Below are 21,207 nucleotides of genomic sequence, written 5' to 3'. Positions count from 1 at the left end.
GAGTAATCTTTTTCATTTGATGGCGAAAAACGGAGACGAGATAATGGAAGAGAAGTAATAAAATATTGGAATAAATTAGAATTAGTGTTAAGCGACTGGTAGAATGGGCAATTTATATGGTGATAGCGGTGACAACGGTGGAGTTGATCAAGAACACCAGCAAAGTAGTGATTTTGTTAATTGTTGCAGCAAAATGCGAGATAATTTAACGGCCGATGTATCCAACTGCAGCAATAGCAGCTGTGGTGCAACATCAACGGCAGAACTTCGTATACGTAAAAATGGCTTCAAGGCCAATGCAACAGAAGCCTCACCTGCCAATGGTTGCCTGAAGGTAGAGTACTAATGTGAATAGAATATTAATATCGAATGTTTTATGCACTTCTACAACCACTAATAAGTCTTCGCATGTGCTAAATTATTTAAAACGTCGAGTTTAATTATTCTATGTAGCTAAGTGAGCATTTGCAAAGTAATTTTATTATGTGAAGTGAAAGCGTGACTTTTTTTTTTATTTATTTGCCTATTTGAGTCAAGTGATAAAACAATGTGGAGAGAACTGGAAAATTTGTTGGTGCCGAAATTTGTAGGGATATGTGCGCTTTTGCATGTGCTGGAATAATAACGTAAAGAAACTCGTCCCATATATGTTTATAGGTCACACCCTCAATGTGTTGGAACAAAACAGTGAATACCAACCGGCAGAACAAGTTAAATAAAGTGGGAGTTTATTAAGGTCTGATTAAAGAGTTTCGAAATGTTTCATGTTTTGTATAAAAATATTAGAATATGTGCTTTGCGCGATTTTTAGTACATATTAGTAGAATTTTGATGACTGAATTTTTGTTAGTGCCGAATTCCAGCGTCTTCCATTGGAATATGTGTCTTTTGACGTTTACTTAGTTTTTTCCTTTTTTGTTTTTGATTTTTTGGCTTGCTTCCCATGCCTCAAAAGGATTTGCCGCAAATGTTTTGAAAATAGCTCGAAGAAAAAAATTGTTAGAAATTTTTCGAATCGTACGATATTTCCGCATATCTCTTAAAGCGTGTTAATTAAAGATAAGGAATTTTATATTCCCACATTTCTATAAATTTTCTTTGAAACAAGTTCTTATCAGTAATGTGCCATTTGTGCCGATAACTGAAATTTTTAAGTAACTTTTTTTTATGTAATTGCACTACCATGACTCATACGAATTTCTACAATATTATGGGCAGTACCCTGTCATTTTATTTATTTTAATTAACTGAATTGAACGACGTTAGTGAAATATGAATATTGTTTGTGTAGAAATATGATCACTTAGCGAATTGTAAATTTTCGCCCTTAAAAATGTTCAATAGCTTAAAGCATAACGCAATGAAACGAAGTGTGCGAGTTAGCAAAGGAATTCGGTTTCTGTACGCGGACTTGGCAGTTATACAGTAAATACTGCCTCATTCTTCAAAAGACATCGAACCCGCTTAGTGAATATTTTTTGAAGTTTAAAATTAAACGATTGATATGATGTTCAAAATTCTTAGTTGAAAAGTTTAAATTATCAAAAATCATTTGAAATGCACTTTTATCAATTAATGAAAACTAGAAAAATCTTCAAAACTGCATTTTAAATATATATGTACATATACAGCCATGGACAGATAAATAGCGCAAATGTGAACCTTAAATGTTAAGTTAAGTTTTTAGTACGAACTCTGGTTTGATCAAATAAATTTGTTTGTTTACATTCATTACCGTTATTAAGCTTATATTTATGCGAGGAATTTACCATTTTTTTCCATGGAATTTTTTGCGTTCTTTTTATGTATGCTTATTGCTGTTTTGAAGTGGACACAAAAATATCACATTTTAACTTGTGCAGCGGAGAGTAAAACTTTAATATTGTTTCAGCGATTTTTAGTATACATTTTGTTTCTTACATGAAATTGTATAGTAATTACTAAAAATGGGCCGTGAAAAACATTGCACGCCGGAGAAAAGAGCTCTTATATACCGTATGAGTCAAAACGGAAAATGCTATGCACAAATAGCTGAAATGATGATGTGCTCTCGAAAAATGGTTTATAATGCTCTTAATTTAATTAAGAAAGATTTATTCTATCTACGCAAAAAAACGGAAAGAAAACCAAAACCGCGAAAAACTGATGTTAATGCCTTTTAAAAACGGCACGGCAAATTATGCTTGAAATAAACCAAGAATCTGGTCTACAGGTGTCCAGAAAGCTTGTAGGAAGGCGACTTATATGCGACTAAGTAGGATGGGACCAGATGAGAAAACTATTGTACGTCGTCCAAAAAATCAAGCGCTAAATCCTAGGTTCACAAAAAATTGATAGATTTCAGTATCTGGATATACAGCTGTCCACAAAATAATAGGAGTGCCGACATGAAAAATGTTCAAAGTTCATTTTTTTAGAATAAAATGGTTTTATTTCAAAACTTTTAGCGTAACATTAATCATATGAGCTATATACATCTATTCGTAGTTAAAACATTTCAATTAAACGTATACATAAACTTAAAATTTAATTCAGGTAAAGATATATAAAAAATTGCTTCCACATAAAAATAGGAGTGATTTGTATTATTAAATACTTAGTTTCTCTAAACTTTTAACACTAAATGGTCTTAAAGCTCTTCAAAACTATTTAAAGACATTAATACTTCGTGGTATATCCCCGATTTCTTAACACTGCTTTGCACCTTCGTGGCATTGAGTCGATGAGATCCTGACAACGCTTAATTGGGATTCCTTCCCATGCCACTTTTACCACCTTCCAAAAATCTTTCGAATTTTGGTGGGTTTTTGTTGATCAACACATTTTTTAATATCGGTCCATAGATTTTCTATTGGGTTGAGGTCGGGAGACTGAGCAGGCCAGCGCATAAGCTCAATCCCATTGACTCTGAACCATTCTTTCGCTGACTTACTCGTGTGCTTAGGATCATTATCCTGTTGAATTATCCATTTTAGTGGCATATTCCATGTGGCATATGGTAGCATAACTTCTTCTAATATCCTCACATAAACCTTTTGATCCATAATGCCTTCGATTAAATATATTGGACCTACGGCGCCATACGAAAAGCTACCCCATACCATGACCTTAGCGCCACCATGCTTCACTGTTTTTGTTGTGAATCGAGGATTATATTCCATATTGGGTGGGCGTCGAACATACTTCCTGGAGCCTGAACTGCCAAACAACTCGATTTTATTTTCATCTGAAATCACATCTACAAAATATTTCGCCATTTACTAGCCGGCCAAGATTTATGCTCCTGTGCAAACTCTATACGGGCTTGCACATGCTTCTTTTTTAGAAGGGGCACTTTCCGGGGACTTCTTGCGTATAAATTATGATTGACCAAATGTCTGCGTACAGTTTCAGCACTAACTGGTAAATCAAGATCTTCGCGAATTTTCTTTACGGAAACCAATGGGTTACCTTTCCAGGTGCGTATGATGTTGCGATCGTCCTTAGAGGAAAGTTTTTGTTTTCGCCTGCGTTTTTCAGCTTTTGTTTTATAATACAAGGCGTTTGCTATCATTTGTGCAGAACATCCAAGTATATTTTGATTTCCTTGTACGTTTTTCCGCTTTTCTTGAGACTTTTGATTAAAGCTCGCTTCTCTTCCGTACAATGCTTTCCTCTACCCACTAAGAGAAAGTAAATCAACCCAAATATTAAAAATAATTCTTCGAAATTACTAGTAACCTTCTTACTTTTCGATTTTTGTAAATATGTTTGCTAGTTTATCGATATTTTAAGAAACAAAGTTCGCACTCCTATTATTTTGTGTAGCGCAATAACAACATTCTACAACAAAATGTATTACAGTTTTAAAATAGGGAAAGCAATAATAAATTTCGATTCACATTTCAATACTAGTGACCCGTTAGGTGTACCGTTATGAATCGGAGTCACTTGCGAAAATTGTGCACTCACTTATATTTTTCATATCGGCACTCCTATTTTTTTGTGGACAGCTGTACTACAGAATAAAATGGAGCCGTTTGTGTTTGAGTTTATGCCATTAAATTGGAATTTGTGCAGTACAATGATCCAAAGCACACTGCAAAGACAGTGAAGCAATGGCTCAGAAGCAAAAAAATCAATGTACTGGGTTGACTGCCGCAGAGCCCTGATCTCAATACAGTAGAAAATTTGTGGAATGACGTTAAGGTCAAAATCGCTAAGAAAAATTTTAAAAATGTTGATGATTTGTGGACGGCAGTTGAGGAGGTACTCGATTCCAAAGGAAATATGCCACAAGCTTGTAGAAAGCATGGAGCGACGGCCTGAAGAAGTAATCAAAAACGGTGGATATAGTACAAAATACTAATCTGGTAAAAAAATATTATTACTTAACCATCTGATTTGTTTACTATTTTTGCTTTTATTTTGTGCTATTTATGTATCTGTCCCGGAGGTTTCGTGAGTTATTAACGTTCTCGTAAATTAAATCAGAACAGAATTCTTTTTCACAATTTTTTTGTTTTAAAGTGGAAGTAAATAAGTTTTTTATTTTTTATGTTGCTTTTTCCCAATAAAAAATAATTAATATATTTAAAAACATATTCAACTCTTTGCTTTCAAAGTCTAAATGTGCTATTTATATGACCATGGTTGTATATAATTGGCGCTTACACCCTTTTTGGGTGTTTGGACGAGCTCCTGCTTCTATTTGTGGCGCGCGTCTTGTTGTATTTCCACAAATGGGGAGGCCTACAGTGTTAAACCGACTCCGAACGGCAGATATTTTTTTATGAGGAGCTTTTTCATGGTAGAAATATACTCGGAGATTTGCCATTGCCTGCCGAGGGGCGACCCCTATTAGAAAAAAAAACTGTTTCTTCACTTTGGTGTTTCATGCACGAATGGTAGTACTTAAAATGGTAGACTCGCACCAACCCATTGTTGTGGAGGTAGCAACAATACTAAACCTTGCTAGTGTAGTTGTTGTTGTTGTTGTAACAGCATAAACATTCCCCATACTTACATACGGGGAATGCTACTGGAGTGACAGTCCTTGGCCGGATATAAATCCGGGTCGTTTCGGTAACGTAGAACCGACTGTTGTGGAAACGTTTCTTCGTCTAGCTCATCTAACGGAAACTAAAAAACCTAGGCCCAGGAAACTATCTAAACTTACACCTAAATTTTTGGGGATGTTAACAGTCGGAATTGGTGTGTCATCGAATTTGATCTTGAGTTGCAGTTTGACCTCCTTTGTCCAGTTGGTAAAGAAGGTCGCCGTGGACTTTGTAGGGGGAAAGTTGTAGATTCCTCGCAGTGAAAAAGTAAGAAAGATTGTTGAGGTAATCGTTGACTTTGGCGCACAGGCCATCAATGTCATTGCCCGACGCCATTATCGTGCAATCGTACTAAATCTAGTACTAAGGAGTCCAACTACTACCCATTACAGACGATAAGCTTTGTTAACGTTATGGATATTGTAGCAGGTTAAATTCTACCTATACAGAATTGGCCCTTATTTAATCAATATATAGCTGACATCTGAAGGTACATCACATGCCACAAGGCAGTCGGTTCTACGTTACCGGAACGAGCCAAATGTATATCCAGTTCAGGACTGTCGCACTAGCAGCATTCCTCGTAAATGTATGGGAATGTGTATGCTGCTGTAACAACAACAAAAACAAAAACAACCTCTTCACATGCCGGCTGTCCGCTTAAATCGACTCATCTAAAATCCCTCCTTTAACTTTGTACCCACCTTGGTGAGACTACAATTTTCTGCTCCGACCGTTGCATGATATCCTACATATATTGACGATTATGAGTGCACTACGTAATCGTAATACCTACGTAGTACAGTCATAAGTACTTGACAAATATTTACTTTTGGTATAGTACAATATTTATCTACTCCATATACATATGTATCTGATCTAGTGTTAGTTGTTGCAAAAAGTGTACACACTTATATCTACACATGAATGAAAATAATTAGATGTGAAGTCCCGCATATTTATGGCATTTATCATATCACTTTTGTTAAACTTGAGATTTATAATCGAAAAGTTTTTTTTCATGAAAGCAAAGGTTCAGGTTCAAATACTTACACATATGTAGCTACATACATGCACACATACATGTATATCTCATTATGAATCAGCAATATATAGAAGTCTGACGTCGAAAAGCTGCAATCACAACAGACCACCCCAAGGCTGATAGGGCAGTGTGATGAGTGTGCGATTACATAGCATGACTTTTTATTGTTTTAATTCTTCAACCTGAGTTATGGTCATTGGTTAGATATAGTATCGGGTCGTTCTGGTAGCGTAGACTTCACTGTCATCAGTCGGAGCAGTGCTGCTCTGACGTTAAAATTCTTTTGTTTTTACTACTGCTTCTGCATTTTTATTTTAATTTTTTCAATCCATTCGTGACCGAAGCAAATTCAATCAATTGGAAGGTCATCTTTGCTTTTAACAATCTATGAATGCATAAAGTCCACAAGCCATTCATGATATTTAAGAATGTAGACACTGTAACTAAATATTAATATCATATACATACAGTAAAGTGGATCTTCTTCCATGCTGGATTTACATATAAACGTTGTATTGGTTTTAGCCCCACACCGTCCGGGTAAGGTCCAACAGTTTGTACAATTCGTAGATTATCGGAATATTTTTCTTATCTTATCTTTATTACAATTAATAGTGCATTAAAATTACGACAATCTTATCTGCACCTTTACTAATACACACATGTATTTCCCCTTTAGTAGTAATTCGGACTGTCTCTTGACGATAAAAGATCACACAAAATATTAAATGATTGGTATGGAATATGCGAAAGCACATTGAACAGGTACTCGTAGTAGCAGACGAGTAGCTGATTTTATTTCGTTTTCTAATAATTGCAAAATACATGGCCCTCTGTTGCTGCTCTACTGTCACTAACTGTTCTATATGCCTTGAAAATTGTTTTTATTTGTATTCGAGGTAGCTTAATTCTTGCCTGTATAAAAAATAAAGTTTAAAAATATAATTTTATAAAATAATTAGGAATTAGAGATGTTGTTGTTGTTGTTGTTGTAGCAGCAAAAACATTCCCCATACATTTACTGGGAGTACTGCTGCAGTGACAGTCCTTGGCCGGATATAAATGCGGGTCGTTCTGGACCCATAGAACCGACTGTCGTGGGTACAACTGGCCGTATTATTAACTGGTATGGACGCAGTTTGTAATCTCTCGTAAGAAGTATATATTTTAGTAGATATTATAGTTTGGTATGAACGATTTATGTTATGTTTCTTGTCGCAATACTGCTTTGTATTGAGTCGTATGACCTATTGTCGTTTTGTATCGTGATGCCAGATATTTAAACGATTCTGCGCACTCGAAGCGGTAAGTGCCAATTAAGGGCCAAACAATAGCTTATTGGAAAACAAATTTGTTTCCTAAGGACTGACACTCTTAACAGCATTTTCCAAAATTTGTGGCTACAACCCTAACAAGCATATTTTCAGCTTTTGTTAAACACTTTTTTCAGTACATATCACACATCCTTAACAATTGTTTTACATTTTTTTTCTCTCTTTTTTACACTTATAAGCGAATACCTCCCATGAGCGAACAAATTTTTCAGACCCTTAGGTGTCCGTTTCAGAGAGAGTAGTACACTGTCTAATGTTGAATATAAAGAACAAATCGCAGAGCAATAAATGTGTAATCGTTCCTAAGTCTTCTAAATTATGTAAAAAGGTCTTCTGTGACGTAGCTAAACAGCTCCTTTCTGACAAATTAAATGTTAAACATTTAGCGATACCGCTGCTGCGCATAAAATTAAAAAATTTAAAATTTTTATAACTGCTGGAGAACTAATATACTAAATTATATTATGCGATATAAGAGAAAGAAATATGAGCATTAAAAAATATAGAAACACTCTTCCTTTTAAATGAATGCCTGCTCCTCTAAATCCATTTTATCAACATCGACGGTTTTGAACTCGCCGCATTTCCATCTTGGCGGGCAACTCTGTAATGATTGCCGAGTAGATATCGCATCCATAGAGAGTGACTGTTTAGTGTGGATTTTGAAGTGCAGGTATCATTGACTCATTTTTTATTCTCAGATAGGTAAGCTGTTGGAAACGCCATTTCTTTCAGCGGTGAGTGGTACAATGGGCTGGAGTTGAAGATATGAACTTGAACAGCATTTGGTTTCAAGCTGGTTTCATATTGGTTTAAAAAATGAACCTGAATGGTGGGAAGATATGGTTTTAAATTGGTTTAAGGTATGGTTCGAAATGGATTGAAGAAATGAACTTGAATGACATTTGATTTCAGCAGGACGCCACACCATGCTACACAGTCTTTTAAATAATCGATATCTTGCGCACTAAGTTCGGTAATCTGTATTTTGGAAGAGCCGGCTGGCCATCGCGGAGGCTTATTGAGGCTTGTCGTTAAAAATCGATGTTTATGCGGGAAATTCAGAAATGATACAGACCCATAAGTTGAATATGGAGGGTTAACGAAATTTTGGAAAATAGGACTGACGAAATGATAGCCCAGGCACCATTTGCAAGTTATCATATTGCATAAATAATGCAAATGTTTTTTCTTTTTGAAAGTTATTTCCATTTCTACCGCTCCATTGTACTACTGTACTCAGTGTACTCGTATATGAATAAACAGATCGGCGTGGCAATTGATTGGGCTGTCCTTCGAGAGTTGTACAACTGTGTAGATATGGACAATCGCTTCTAGTGTTTGCATAATTTTATTTTGATATCATGCATGCATGTATGTATGTACGAAACGGCGCACATGTTTTTAGGTGTGCATAGAAAAGTGTATCAGAGCGGCATTCAACTACACCTAACTTGGCATAATTTTCTGTAAATAGTTTAGTTAACCTATGAAATGGGAAAATTAAAGTCAGTGATTTCATTATAAAGTCGACATATATTGATAAGTTTTGATTATACATCTTTTTTACGTTAATTTTGATTATTATCTTTTATAAAAATATATTTTTTCTATAACAAAAACCATGTAAATATAAGTTTCAAACTTTGTGCAACATTTTTAAACATATAATGAATGAACGGTATATATTTTTGTTTTTGTATGGAGAAAATGCGCAACACCGTCAGGGAAAAAATATCAAAAAACGACAAGAATTTAGAGGCACTACTAAAATTGAATGGGCTATGAAACTATGCACCCAATTTTTTTTTAAGTTAAAAAAATTAAACTAAAATATTCTTAAATAAAAAAAAAAAATGTTTTTTAACTTTGTTTTAAATGAAAAATTAAAACAAAAGTATTCTTTTTAAACTTAGTTTTTAATTTAACATTACAAAAAAAAATTAAATACATTTTTTTAATGTGTAATAAAAACAAATTAAATAAATTTTTTAATTAAAAAAAATCGAAACTTTGTTTTAAATATTTGTTTTTTTTTTTTGTTTTCACATAAAACTTTTTTTATCTAAAACAAAGTTTACATTTTTTTACATTAAAACAAGTTTACATTTTTTTTACATTAAACAAATTTTTTATATATAACAAAGTTTACATTAAAACAAAAAATAATAATTTTTTTATCTTTGTTTTAAATAAAAAAAAATGTAAACTTTGTTTTAAATAAATTTTCTTTTTTTAATGTTTACATTAAACAATGTTTTTATTTAAAACAAAGTTTACATTTTCTTTTAATTTTTAATTTAAAACAAAGTTTACATTTTCTTAATGTTTACTTACAACAAAGTTTAAAAAGTATAATTCTTTTTTTAATTCTTAATTTAAAGCAAAGTTTAAAAAAATTAATATTTTTTTAAATTTAAGAATGTTTTATATTTTATTTTTTTAACTTATAGCCCATTAAATTTGAGTAGTGCCTCTAAATTCTTGTTGATTTTTGCTAATTTTTAATGCAAAAACTAAAAAAAAAACTACATATTTACATTTTTACACTTATTTTACATTTTTTTTAATCTTTATTTAAAAACTAAAAAAAGATTTTTTTATTAGTTCTTTAAATTTTTATAAAATAATACTATTTAAAATTTTTATAATTTTTTTATTTACGATTTTTATTATTAATTTTTTTATTTTATTAAATTTTTAAATGTATAAAAAATTTAACTTTTTTCTAAATTAACATTTGTTTTTATAAGTGAAATAACATTTTTTTTTTAAATTTTTTTTTAATTTTTATGAATTTTTTTTAATTAAAAACAATGTTATTAAAAATTTGATTAAAAATGTTTTTTTGTTTTTTTTAATTTATAACTGAACTCGATTAAATAGGGTTTGCTAAATGTGCATACACATTCATCACAAATTTCAACACTTTTTAATTCATTCCTTCTTCTTTTCAGAAGTGTAACACCCTGCAGTGTCCCAAGACGAATGGCAAAGGATGTAGCAGCGGCAATGAGCCTGTGATCACACCAGCACAGAAACTTTCAGAGTTTGCCGCGGAGCACATACGCAAGACATCGTTCGAGGAAGTGCCACTCCACACCGCCTGCCTTACATATTTGGGATTCTACTTGCTTATGATACTTGGCTATATAAATCAATTGCTCTTTGTGCCGAAGGTCGCTAAGGAGGAGAATCGTGATGGCTATGTGACACTCTATGATGCCTTTGAGAGCTTCTACTCGCGCTATGTTTACCGACGCGTGCGAGATTGCTGGAATCGCCCGATCTGCAGTGTACCTGGTGCAGAGGTCACTCTGAAGGATCGCGTGACCAAGGATTATGGCTGGAGTTTTCAGTTTACCGGCACAGAGACCCGTTGTTTGAATTTGGGTTCATATAATTATTTGGGTTTCGCTGATGCGAAGGGTGCTTGCGCTGAGAATTCCGAAAAGACTGCGCGCGAAATGGGCCTAGCTATGACTTCATCACGTGTAGAGTTGGGCACAACACAGCTGCACTTGGATTTGGAACGTTTAACCGCACGCTATTTGGGTGTAGAAGATGCAATTGTGTTTGGTATGGGTTTCGCCACGAACGCCCTCAATTTGCCATCACTGATATCGCCCGGGTGCCTTGTGTTGAGCGATGAAAAGAATCATGCATCGATTATTTTGGGTCTACGGTTGTCGGGAGCCATAACGAAGGTGTTCAAGCACAATAATATGCGCGATTTGGAGCGTTTGCTGCGCTACAATGTAGTCAATGGCAATACGAAAGCGGGTGGCAAACCATGGAAGAAGATAATGATTTTGGTGGAAGGTGTTTTTAGTATGGAGGGCTCCATTGTGCGTTTGCCGGAGATTATTGCTTTGAAGAAAAAATACAAAGCTTATTTGTATTTAGATGAAGCACACAGTATTGGCGCAATGGGTCCGAATGGTGGTGGTGCTGTGGATTACTTTGGCGTGGATCCCAAGGATGTTGATATCTTGATGGGCACCTTCACGAAGAGTTTTGGCAGTTCTGGTGGCTATATAGCCGGTTCGAAGGTAAGCACAGCTTAGTTTTGCGTGCCATTGAGAGAGTTTCGTGTTTGCTGAATCCGTGCTTTTGCGATATTTTTTGCAGCAACTCATTAACTTTTTGCGCACAAACAGTCACGCACATTGCTATGCTAGTAGCATGTCGCCGCCTATTGCTCAGCAGGTTTACACTTCGATGAGCATTATAATGGGACTGGATGGCACCGATACTGGTCGGCAGAAGATCAATCAATTGGCGCGTAATACACGCTATTTCCGTCGTCGCTTAGCACAAATGGGTGTAATCACCTATGGGCACGAGGACTCGCCTGTGGTGCCCATGTTGGTGTACTTGTTTTCGAAAATCGGGTATGCAGCCGCGCACATTTGTTTGTGTCGTCATTAACTGTTAATATAATTTGAAATTTTGTAACTCTCATTACAGCGCCGTTGTACGCACATTGACCACACGCCACATAGCTGTTGTAGGTGTCGGCTTCCCAGCGACACCCATTATGGAGGGGCGTATACGTTATTGTCTGTCGGCCGCACATACCAAAGAACAATTAGACTATGCACTTGACGTCATCGACGAGATAAGTGATACATTAGGCTTAAAATACTCGCGGAAACCTCGTGAACCCAACCCAATTGAGTATTGAATAGAAACAACGCTTACATCTGTAACTCGCAAAGAGCAGATATGCACACAGTTCCAGTTGACAATAGCGCACGAACAACTGCAAAGCATAAGAAATGTGTGTGTGTGTGGGGAAAATTTTAGACAATGTCTATAATAAAAATAACGGATATGTTATGATATCCCTAAGTATTAAGCTAGAATGCTTAAGCAGTTGCTTTGGTGGCCTTTATTGTCTATTGGGCTGGCCGTGTCTGCACTAATTTTTCAATTTCCCTACACATTTTCAACATGCAAATCGAGCACTTCTGTAAACTAAATAGAAAATAATTTAACAAATTTAACAGTTAATTGCGATTGGTCACTTTTGAACTCTAGTTGCACAAATATGAACGCATTTTGTTCGTATGCACTGCCAGAAAAGTTCAAAAAATATATGTAGAATAGATGATGGCTACATTTAGCGTTGGATGATTGTGTCTGTGTGTGTAAATTTTTTTCGCTAAAGTCTTCTATACGAATTGTTACTTGAAAATACTGTAACATTAGCATTTATTTATTTATGTTTACTAATAAATATGAACGCATACGACTTCTTGTTCACTGTACCGCTGCTGCTACCACTATTACGATACTATCATACAAATGCAACAAACAACACTATTAGTAATGCTAGAATGACAAAGTTTATTATTGTCATTTTATGTTTCAAGTATTTTTTGCTATTATATGTATTTTTTAAATAATTGCATGATGTTATTTTAATTTAATTTTCGTATTTTAAGTTTACTGTAATTTAAACTACGTATAATGAGTAATTATAATAAAGTCGAACAATCAAACAATTTTCTTCAATTCAAGTATCAATGGTTCAATGATGAGCCTAATATTTTTAATTGGTTTTTTGTTTTGCATAAAATTGAGTTCTAGACTTGGGCTCAGATGCTTGGTGCTGCGATAATTATCATATAAACACATGACCAATTTTTTTTTATAAAAATATGGTTCATATTACAACAAAACCCATATAGTGCAAAGTTAAGGGGGGAGCCTGCTTTAGAGGCTTCAAAAAATCGATTTTTTATGCATAAATGTCTTCCCAAACTATCCAAGAATGTGTCCTCAAAATTTCAGAAGCAAATTCAAAATATTTTCGGAGTTACTGAAGAAATTGTGAGCAAGTGTCGAGCAGGTATACGAGCGGCCGGATCGCTCGAAGTGCGATTTCTCGGTTTTTTATTTTTACGACTTTTCCTAATTGGCGGGAAAGATAGGGAAAAAGTTAAACGTCGTATCGAAACGAGATAACATTGATTGTATTCGGAATTAAATTATTTTCTAGTTGAACCCAAAAAACCTTAAGAAAGTTATGATTAGCCCACTTTTTAAACAATCTAAAGTGAATTTGTTTTTCCAAAAAAATGAATTTTTTTTTTTAATTAGCGAAAAATTGTTGAATTTCTCACTTTTTGTTTAATTTTCTTAGTTTAACTAGAAGCTATACTATACTAAAATAAAAACTTTTTTTGGTTTCTGGTTTCAGATGAAAATTGCGACCTGCATCTTTCCCGCCGCACGACACATGCACACTCGAGGCGCCTCGGCAAAATGCTTGTACCAGGCATAATATGACATATATTTTAATGAAAAGAATTTGAGAAGACTGTTGAAATATATAACAATAAAACCTGAAAGTTTCGTTTTAATCGCATATTTCTTTCCTTCCCGAAAACAAAACTCGATTTTTTGAAGCTTCTAAAGCAGGCTCCCCCTTAACCAATTTTTCAAACATTTTTAAAATTTAATCGAAATTTTCAAGTTTTTATACAGTTTTGTAGATTATAAATTTTAGTATAACAAAGTGCAAGTTTCAAGTGACTACCAAATACGTGGGTCCTTTGAAAAGTCCGTGCAAACGCAGGGAGATGGCACTACTGGTATGTCTAGAGGTATATACCTATGAAATGAAACTTTCAGCTTTTAGTCCACAGATGTCGCTAGAAGTATTTTCTTCCCAAATTGTCTTGTTTTTTTCGTCTGCCGTCTATCAACAATATTCAGTTCATTGTTTGTTACATTTCATACAACAATGCATTTTTGTCGCTCTTAAAAACTTCGAAACTTGAACGAGTGAAACTTGTATTGTATTATTGTATATTATTTAATTGCTATTATTTCGTTTATTTTAATTTTATCGCTTTTGACATTGGCCGATGTATATAAATCCTGACCAAATTGTTAAACAACATACTTAATGTCAAAGGACAGATGTATAAAGTAAATGGGGAATAAAAAAAAAAAAACGTCGAATTTCGTGCCTTCACACTACGATTTGCGGACATCGTGAAACCACTTGTGAAATGCTGTTCTCCCGGTTCAAAAGGAAGTCTGTTTTGCATCGAATCGTTACGGGTGATGAAAAATGGGTGTATTTCTCCAATTCCAAGCGTAAATGATCGTATGGTCCACCCGACCAAATCGCTTCGGCCGCAAGGCAATGCTGTGTGTTTTCTGGGATCAGCGTGGTATGATTAGGTACGAGCTGTTAAAACCAGGTGTAACAATTGACGGTGCGCGCTACCAACGACAATTGGCCGATTTGAACATATATATACACCGAAAACGCCCAGAATATGCCGATCGGTGTCACAAAGTAATTTTTCTTGATGACAATGCACCGCCACATCGAACAAGAGCGACCCGGGAATTGATGGAGACGTACGATTGGGAACCGCTGTTGCATGCGGCTTACTCACCACATTTGGCGCCTTCCGATTATCATTTGTTTGCGTCGATGGGACACGCACTTTCCGAGCAGCGCTTCAATTCTCACGAAGAAGCCAAAAAATGGCTCGATGATTAGTTTGCGGCCAAAGACGGCAACTTTTTTCGGCGCCGCATCCACAAATTGCCTGAGAGATGGGAAAAATGTGTCGCTAGCGATGGCTATTATTTTGAAGATTAAATTTGTAACCAGTTTTTGTTAATAAACGTTTGAAATTGAAAAAAAGTATCATTTCAGAGATATGTTTAGTTAGTAGCATCTCTTGGAAAACGCACACCAGGTTTCAGCCAGGTCGGTCTATTTCTTTGTGTTTGGCATTCGTAGGGTGAATGAAAGTAGAGTGATTTTTAAAAAATCAACGCCAAAGCATCAGCTCAGCAGTTGTGGTCACAAAGTGAATGGATGATATGTGTTTCACTAGACAGGGCTAGTATACTGGGGCGGCAGCCCTTGGTCGGGAAAAACCCGAGTCATTCTGGTACGTAGAACCGGCTGCTATGGGAACCCCCCTCTCCCTCTGGACCCAACCTGTCGAAACAGCATGTTTCCTGGGCCTACCCCTAGATGAGCTAGACGAAGACGAACGATGATATGCCTACACTGACAGGGCTACCGATGCTGTTAAAACAACAACAACAAAATGAATGGAAATAGACTTGGCTCCCTCGGACTAGAAGAAATGGATGGGGGGAAAATATTTTATTGAAAGTAGGGGGTTGCAGAAACGAATGGCTATTTTCCAGACTTGGACAAATCCTATTATTCCGAGGGGGTCAACAAAGTAGAACAGCGTTAGTTGAAGTGGTGTATAAGTCTAAAAGGAGACTATGTCGAAAAATAAAAAAAGTTTACCCCAAACAACTAAGTAGTTTTTATTTTTGCACGGTCTTTTCAAACGACGATCGTGCACTTGATTTTTGGCAATTCCATACCGAGAAAAATTTTAAAAATTTTAGTTAAAAAGTGGAAAGTTTTGATAAGATTTTGAGTAAAAAACTTGGGTTTTGTTCCGTTATATACTTGTAGAAGCATTAATTATTTTTTTTGTATAAAAAAATGGTGGTTTGTTTATAATTTTGCAACGAGGTGTATATGAAAAAAAAAAAATGGTAGAGGTACGAACGAATTAGTAATTTTAATAGGTTAGTGCAAGTATTTTCTTACTTGTGGTGATTCTGGTACAAAAGCTTTTAAGTAGGTGAGTAAAGTTATAATATCAGCGGCCTCTACCACCTTTTTCAATTCTAATAGTTCAGAAAGCTTAGAATTTCTATTTTAATCTCGGAGATTTCCAGCAGGTCCCAGTCCCAGTATGATAAGCTTACACTGGAACTATTGCAATGAGCATTTAATCATCTTAAGTGACTGCAACCAGGCACTCAAAGCTCTATCGTCATTTTTATAACTTCTTCATTGGTATTACAGTGCACAGTACGATTAAATTTCCTAGTAAGGCATAAATACAATTCGCTCTATTGGGTTCAGGGCATCGACGGAAAAGAGGAAGCTAATGTATTGCTCGAACTTGACTCAGGAAAAAGGAAAGATGGTTAAAATAATTATAGTTTAAGCAAACAATGGGACAACGCCAGACAACATCAGCATGTTTGTTGGCCCTGACGGACTAAACATGCAGATGTTGAAAAGGCTGGGTCCAATGGGAGTAGAATACCTCACGAGGGTCTTTAATATGCCTATGTCCACTCTCATTATTCCTGACAAGTGGAAATCGGGGAGAGTGGTCCCACTACTGAAACCTGGAAAACCTGCCAACCAAGGGGATTCTTATCGTCCGATAACTCTCCTTTCCCCAGTATGGAAGACTCTTTGAAGCCCTTCTAATCCCAATCTCTTTACGAAACATCTGACTCAGCCTCACACCAGCATGGCTCCCGAAGAGTGCACAGCACCACCACTGCACTCACCGTCATTAGCACTCAGGTAAAGCGAGGGCTCAACCAAAACCGCACCTGCGAGGGCACTGCCCTAGTCCAGCCACCACAAATCGAAGAAGAAGAGCTCCAACTTTCCCGATAGTCCCGCGTAATCTTGGAACAACTACGTTCTGGATATTGTAGCAGGTTAACTCCTACCTATCCAGAATTGACCCCGACATACGAAACATATGCCTTGCATGTGAAGGTACCCCGCACGACACTAACCACTTTTTCACATGCCCCTCAAAACCCCTTCATCTAACACATCTTCGGGACCCAGCCTGTCGAAACAGCATATAGTATTTCTTGGGCCTACCTTGAGGTGAGTCAGACGAAGACGACCGGTGATATACACTACCCTGACAGGGCTTGTATTACTGCTACAACAACAACAAAAACAACAACGCCTGCTCCTTGAATATAATAGCATCACGAAAAGGCAAGCTCAAGAGAAAAGCACGTATATCTCGCTGCAACCCAATGCCCTCTTAGAGAAGAAATGAGATCAAAGTTGATCCTCAGTGTCGAAGTGTATACATACTTCAATTGAAATTTCATCGGCTACTTTGGTTTCGCGCATGCGGACATGGATCGCTGTTTTTTGCATATTCAATTACGGCTTACTGTGTGTACCTGCATTCTGAAGTCGACTATTTTCAGTATGGCGATCATTTGAGCCGTGGAAGCAGCATAAATTTGGTAGCAGATTTGAGTTAACTGGACTTTTCCTAACCTAAGTACAGGTCCACTTCCTGCAAGTTATCATGAATCGTTCAACGCCAGAACAACGCTTCCAAAATGTGGAAATTGACTTTGCGGAAAAAAAAACTGATTCCAACGAGATTTCTGTTTTGTATTAAATATATAATCATTTAAAGTTCTCAAGCTCTTAAAAACACACCTAATACATCGTTACACAAAAAAGAGACATTTTCTTTCAGTCGCACAGTCGTAACCACAGTCAACAAATGCAAATCCGTTTGCCTTCAGAACATTTGCAGTCCGAAGCCAACACTTAGCAATTCCGAATCATCAAAGCGCTTAGGAAAATCTATCTTTGTGGCTGGATGAAGATTTCGAAGTGCATGCAAATCGTACGCCCATTGTAGTTAGATTGGATCGCCCTGTGTATACAAGCAAATATTTTCCAAATTTGCTAGAGAGTTGAAGTTTTAGGAAGGGAGCAAAATCTCATGATGGTTTACAGGCGGAGATTTTTGCAATTTCTGATCAGGCCCGTCCTATCGTATGGCGCAGAAGCTTGGATGATGACAATATCCGATGAAGCGTCGCTTGGAGTGTTTGAGAGAAAGATTCTGCGGAAGACTTTTGGGCCTTTGTACGTTGGCGACGGCGAGTATAGCAGACGATGGAACAATGAGCTGTATGAGCTTTACGACGAGTGCAGCGAATAAACATCCAGCGGCTACGTTGGCTGGGTCATGTCGTCCGAATGTAAACAAACGCTCCGTCTCTGAGAGAATTCGATTCGATGCGGTACCAGCTGGTGGTAGCAGAGGAAAAGGAAGGCCTCCTCGGGTGTTGGAAAGATGAAGTGGAGAACGACTTGGCTTCACTTGGGATGTCCAACTGCCGCCGGTTAGCACGAGAAAGAAACGACTGGCGCACTTTGTTACATCCGGCCAAAATCTCTTAAGCAGTTATCACGCCAATCAAGAAGAAGAAGCTACCAGCAAAAATTACAAAGCAACTAAGACTATGATTGCGCTCGGTAAAAAAATGATTAGGGAACCTACCGAAGTTTTCAAACTCGATCATACAACTCTTCACCAGAATACTGGCAGGCTACTAAACTCTGCACATTCCACTTTTTAAATGTACTCTGACCACTCCATAGTACTGGCCGACCAGCGGGTTGGTGAGGTACACTGTGCCTGCGATCTTTGTTTCTCAACATATGTACATATATAAAGGGTGGTTAAGTTTCAAAGGCCGGTGTTGATTTTGAATTAAATATAATTTTTTTAATAAATTACACTGTGTGACAAAAAAAAAAAAAATTATATATACTTTTATGGAGACCTAGCACAACTTGTGGGTATAGAAAAACTAAAAACAATGGTATAGGAGAAATTTCCAATACACCCCCAAAATCTCATTTTATGGCCATAAAACCGTTTTTCCGTAGGTTGATGTGAAGAATCATTCCTAACTTCGCCAATTTCCATCCGATTTCGAATTTTTTTTTTTAGTTCGAAAGAACAAAAACAAGACTTTTTAACAGTGTGTTGCCAATTTTTCTGAAATGACAACTGACGAGACATAAGACGGAAGTATTTGGACCCTTTTTATTTTTTCTCTATTTTTTCAACTTTGACATAATTATTCCAATATTATCCGACGTTGAGAATTTTTTTAGTACACTACTGTTATAGAAAATTTAATTTTGCGTCGAATGAGCTATATTTGACTGTAATTGAATTAAAATTAATAGAGTTGTGTGAATTTTAAGATTTTATTTTTTTTTTACTAATTTGGTATGTAGGTTTGTGTTTTGATGCGTTATTATAGATACGTAATATTTATTGGAGTATATATGTATACATAAGAGTAAACTGTACTGCATACAACAGAACTGGTTAGAACTTACGAAAATATCTGACATATTATCACACATTTTTTTTTTTCAATAGAAATATGAAAAGCTCCCAAGTGTATCAAAGTTCACACTGTACATTGATTAACAAAAGAAGTTTGTTATTATAGTTTAACCTTATTAAAACGTCAAAGTTCTATTGTTTTGCTTCAATTTTTCAGATGCGATAATCGCAATAAGTTTTGTTTCATATGTGGTTTGTGGATCAAGAGCATTGCTTGAAGTTACAGAGTAATAAAGCTCTGGTTGATGGCAACAACGATTTCTTTAAGCTTACATATAATACTTCGGATCGCTGGTATGAACCGGAATTTGCTTGTACTGAGTTTTCATTGAAATTCAAGAGATATAAATCAAAACTTTGCCAGAAAAGTAGAATTTCTTTATATTCTCCAGATAGATGAATGTTATTTTTGTAAAACGGACGAAACGGTCATCATTATAAAACTCGAAAGCACATAAAGATGTTGCAACTGTTAAGAACCCCGTAGTCTTGGACGATATGATTGACTCAACTACAGGTCATGAACTGAAGGAAGTTCAACTCATTGCTGATAATGATCAAACTGATAACAATAAACCTTATGATGAAGAGTACTTTCCGTCTGGTTCTAAGTCTTCAGAACGATACAATGTGTCGATTTTCAGGATCTTTCTCGTGATTTACTTCTATCGGGAAGACAATCTGAAACGCTCGCTTCTCGATTTAGACAATGGAATTTAGTTGATGACGGCTTCAGATGAATGATGATGATCGAATTTCTTACAGAGAAGTATTCAAAACTGATGAAGAGAATGACAAATGTACTGCACCATACTAAACTCCAAAGGGCCGTTTCCAATGCATTTTTAAGTTTGGAACCAGTTCCGTTGTGTACTGCACCGTACCGCACCGTGCCATACCGTACAGTGCTGCACTGCACAATACTCCAATAAATATTATGTGTTTATAATGACACTTGTTATCATTTTCATGCTTCGAAACGCGCCCGAAAAAAAATAAAATCTTAAAACTCACACAACTCCATTAATTTTAATTAAATTACAGTCAAATATAGCTCATTCGTCGCAAAATTGAATTTATTATAACAGTAGTGTACTAAAAAAATCCTCAATAACGGATAATATCGTAAAAATTATGTCAAAGTTGAAAATATAGAGAAAAAATAAAAAAAATTCCAAATACTTCGGTCTGCAGTCTCGTCAGTTGTCATTTCAGAAAAATTGTCAACACATTGTTAAAAAGTCTTGTTTTTGTTCATTCGAACTAAAAAACAAATTCGAAATCGGATGGAAATTGGCGAAGGAATGATTCTTCACATCAACCTCCTGAAAAAAGGTTTTATGGCCATAAAATGAGATTTTGGGGGGCATTGGAAATTTCTCCTATACCATGTTTCTTAGTTTTTCTATACCTACAAGTTGCACTAGGTCTCCATAAAAGTATAATATCACTGTCGCACAGTGTTATTGTCATTTCTCTTTATTATGATAATATTGGTATGGATCAATTACGTATGGAATAAAATATCGGCCAAATGGCCATTGCGGCCTCGGCGGCACACCTCCATCCGATGGTCCAAATTTTCGATGACGCTGAGGCGTAATTGAGGTTCTATGCCGTTAAGGTGCCGAATAATCTCCCCCTTTAGCTTTTGAATTGTTGCTGGCTTATCGACGTACACCTTTTCTTTCAAATAATCCCAAGGAAAGAAGTCCAACGGTGTCAAATCACATGATCTTGGCGGCCAAATGACATTGCCGCGACGTGATTATTCGGCCATC

At 36.0% G+C, this 21,207-nt stretch overlaps 1 protein-coding gene across 1 annotated transcript; it reads left to right on the top strand.

Moving 5' to 3' along the window:
* Window positions 1-34: 34 nt before the first annotated feature.
* Window positions 35-12,943, top strand: LOC128863425 (serine palmitoyltransferase 2). The gene is made up of 4 exons (XM_054102577.1): window positions 35-334; window positions 10,376-11,470; window positions 11,550-11,812; window positions 11,889-12,943. Exons 1-4 carry the CDS (start codon window positions 104-106, stop codon window positions 12,103-12,105), a joined length of 1,806 nt encoding a protein of 601 aa, XP_053958552.1. The 5' UTR covers window positions 35-103; the 3' UTR covers window positions 12,106-12,943.
* The last annotated feature ends 8,264 nt before the right edge of the window (window positions 12,944-21,207 follow it).

The sequence above is a fragment of the Anastrepha ludens genome, chromosome 5 (genome assembly GCF_028408465.1).
Source record: "Anastrepha ludens isolate Willacy chromosome 5, idAnaLude1.1, whole genome shotgun sequence".
Taxonomy (NCBI): domain Eukaryota; kingdom Metazoa; phylum Arthropoda; class Insecta; order Diptera; family Tephritidae; genus Anastrepha; species Anastrepha ludens.
This window is presented reverse-complemented; position numbering and strand designations above follow the sequence as displayed.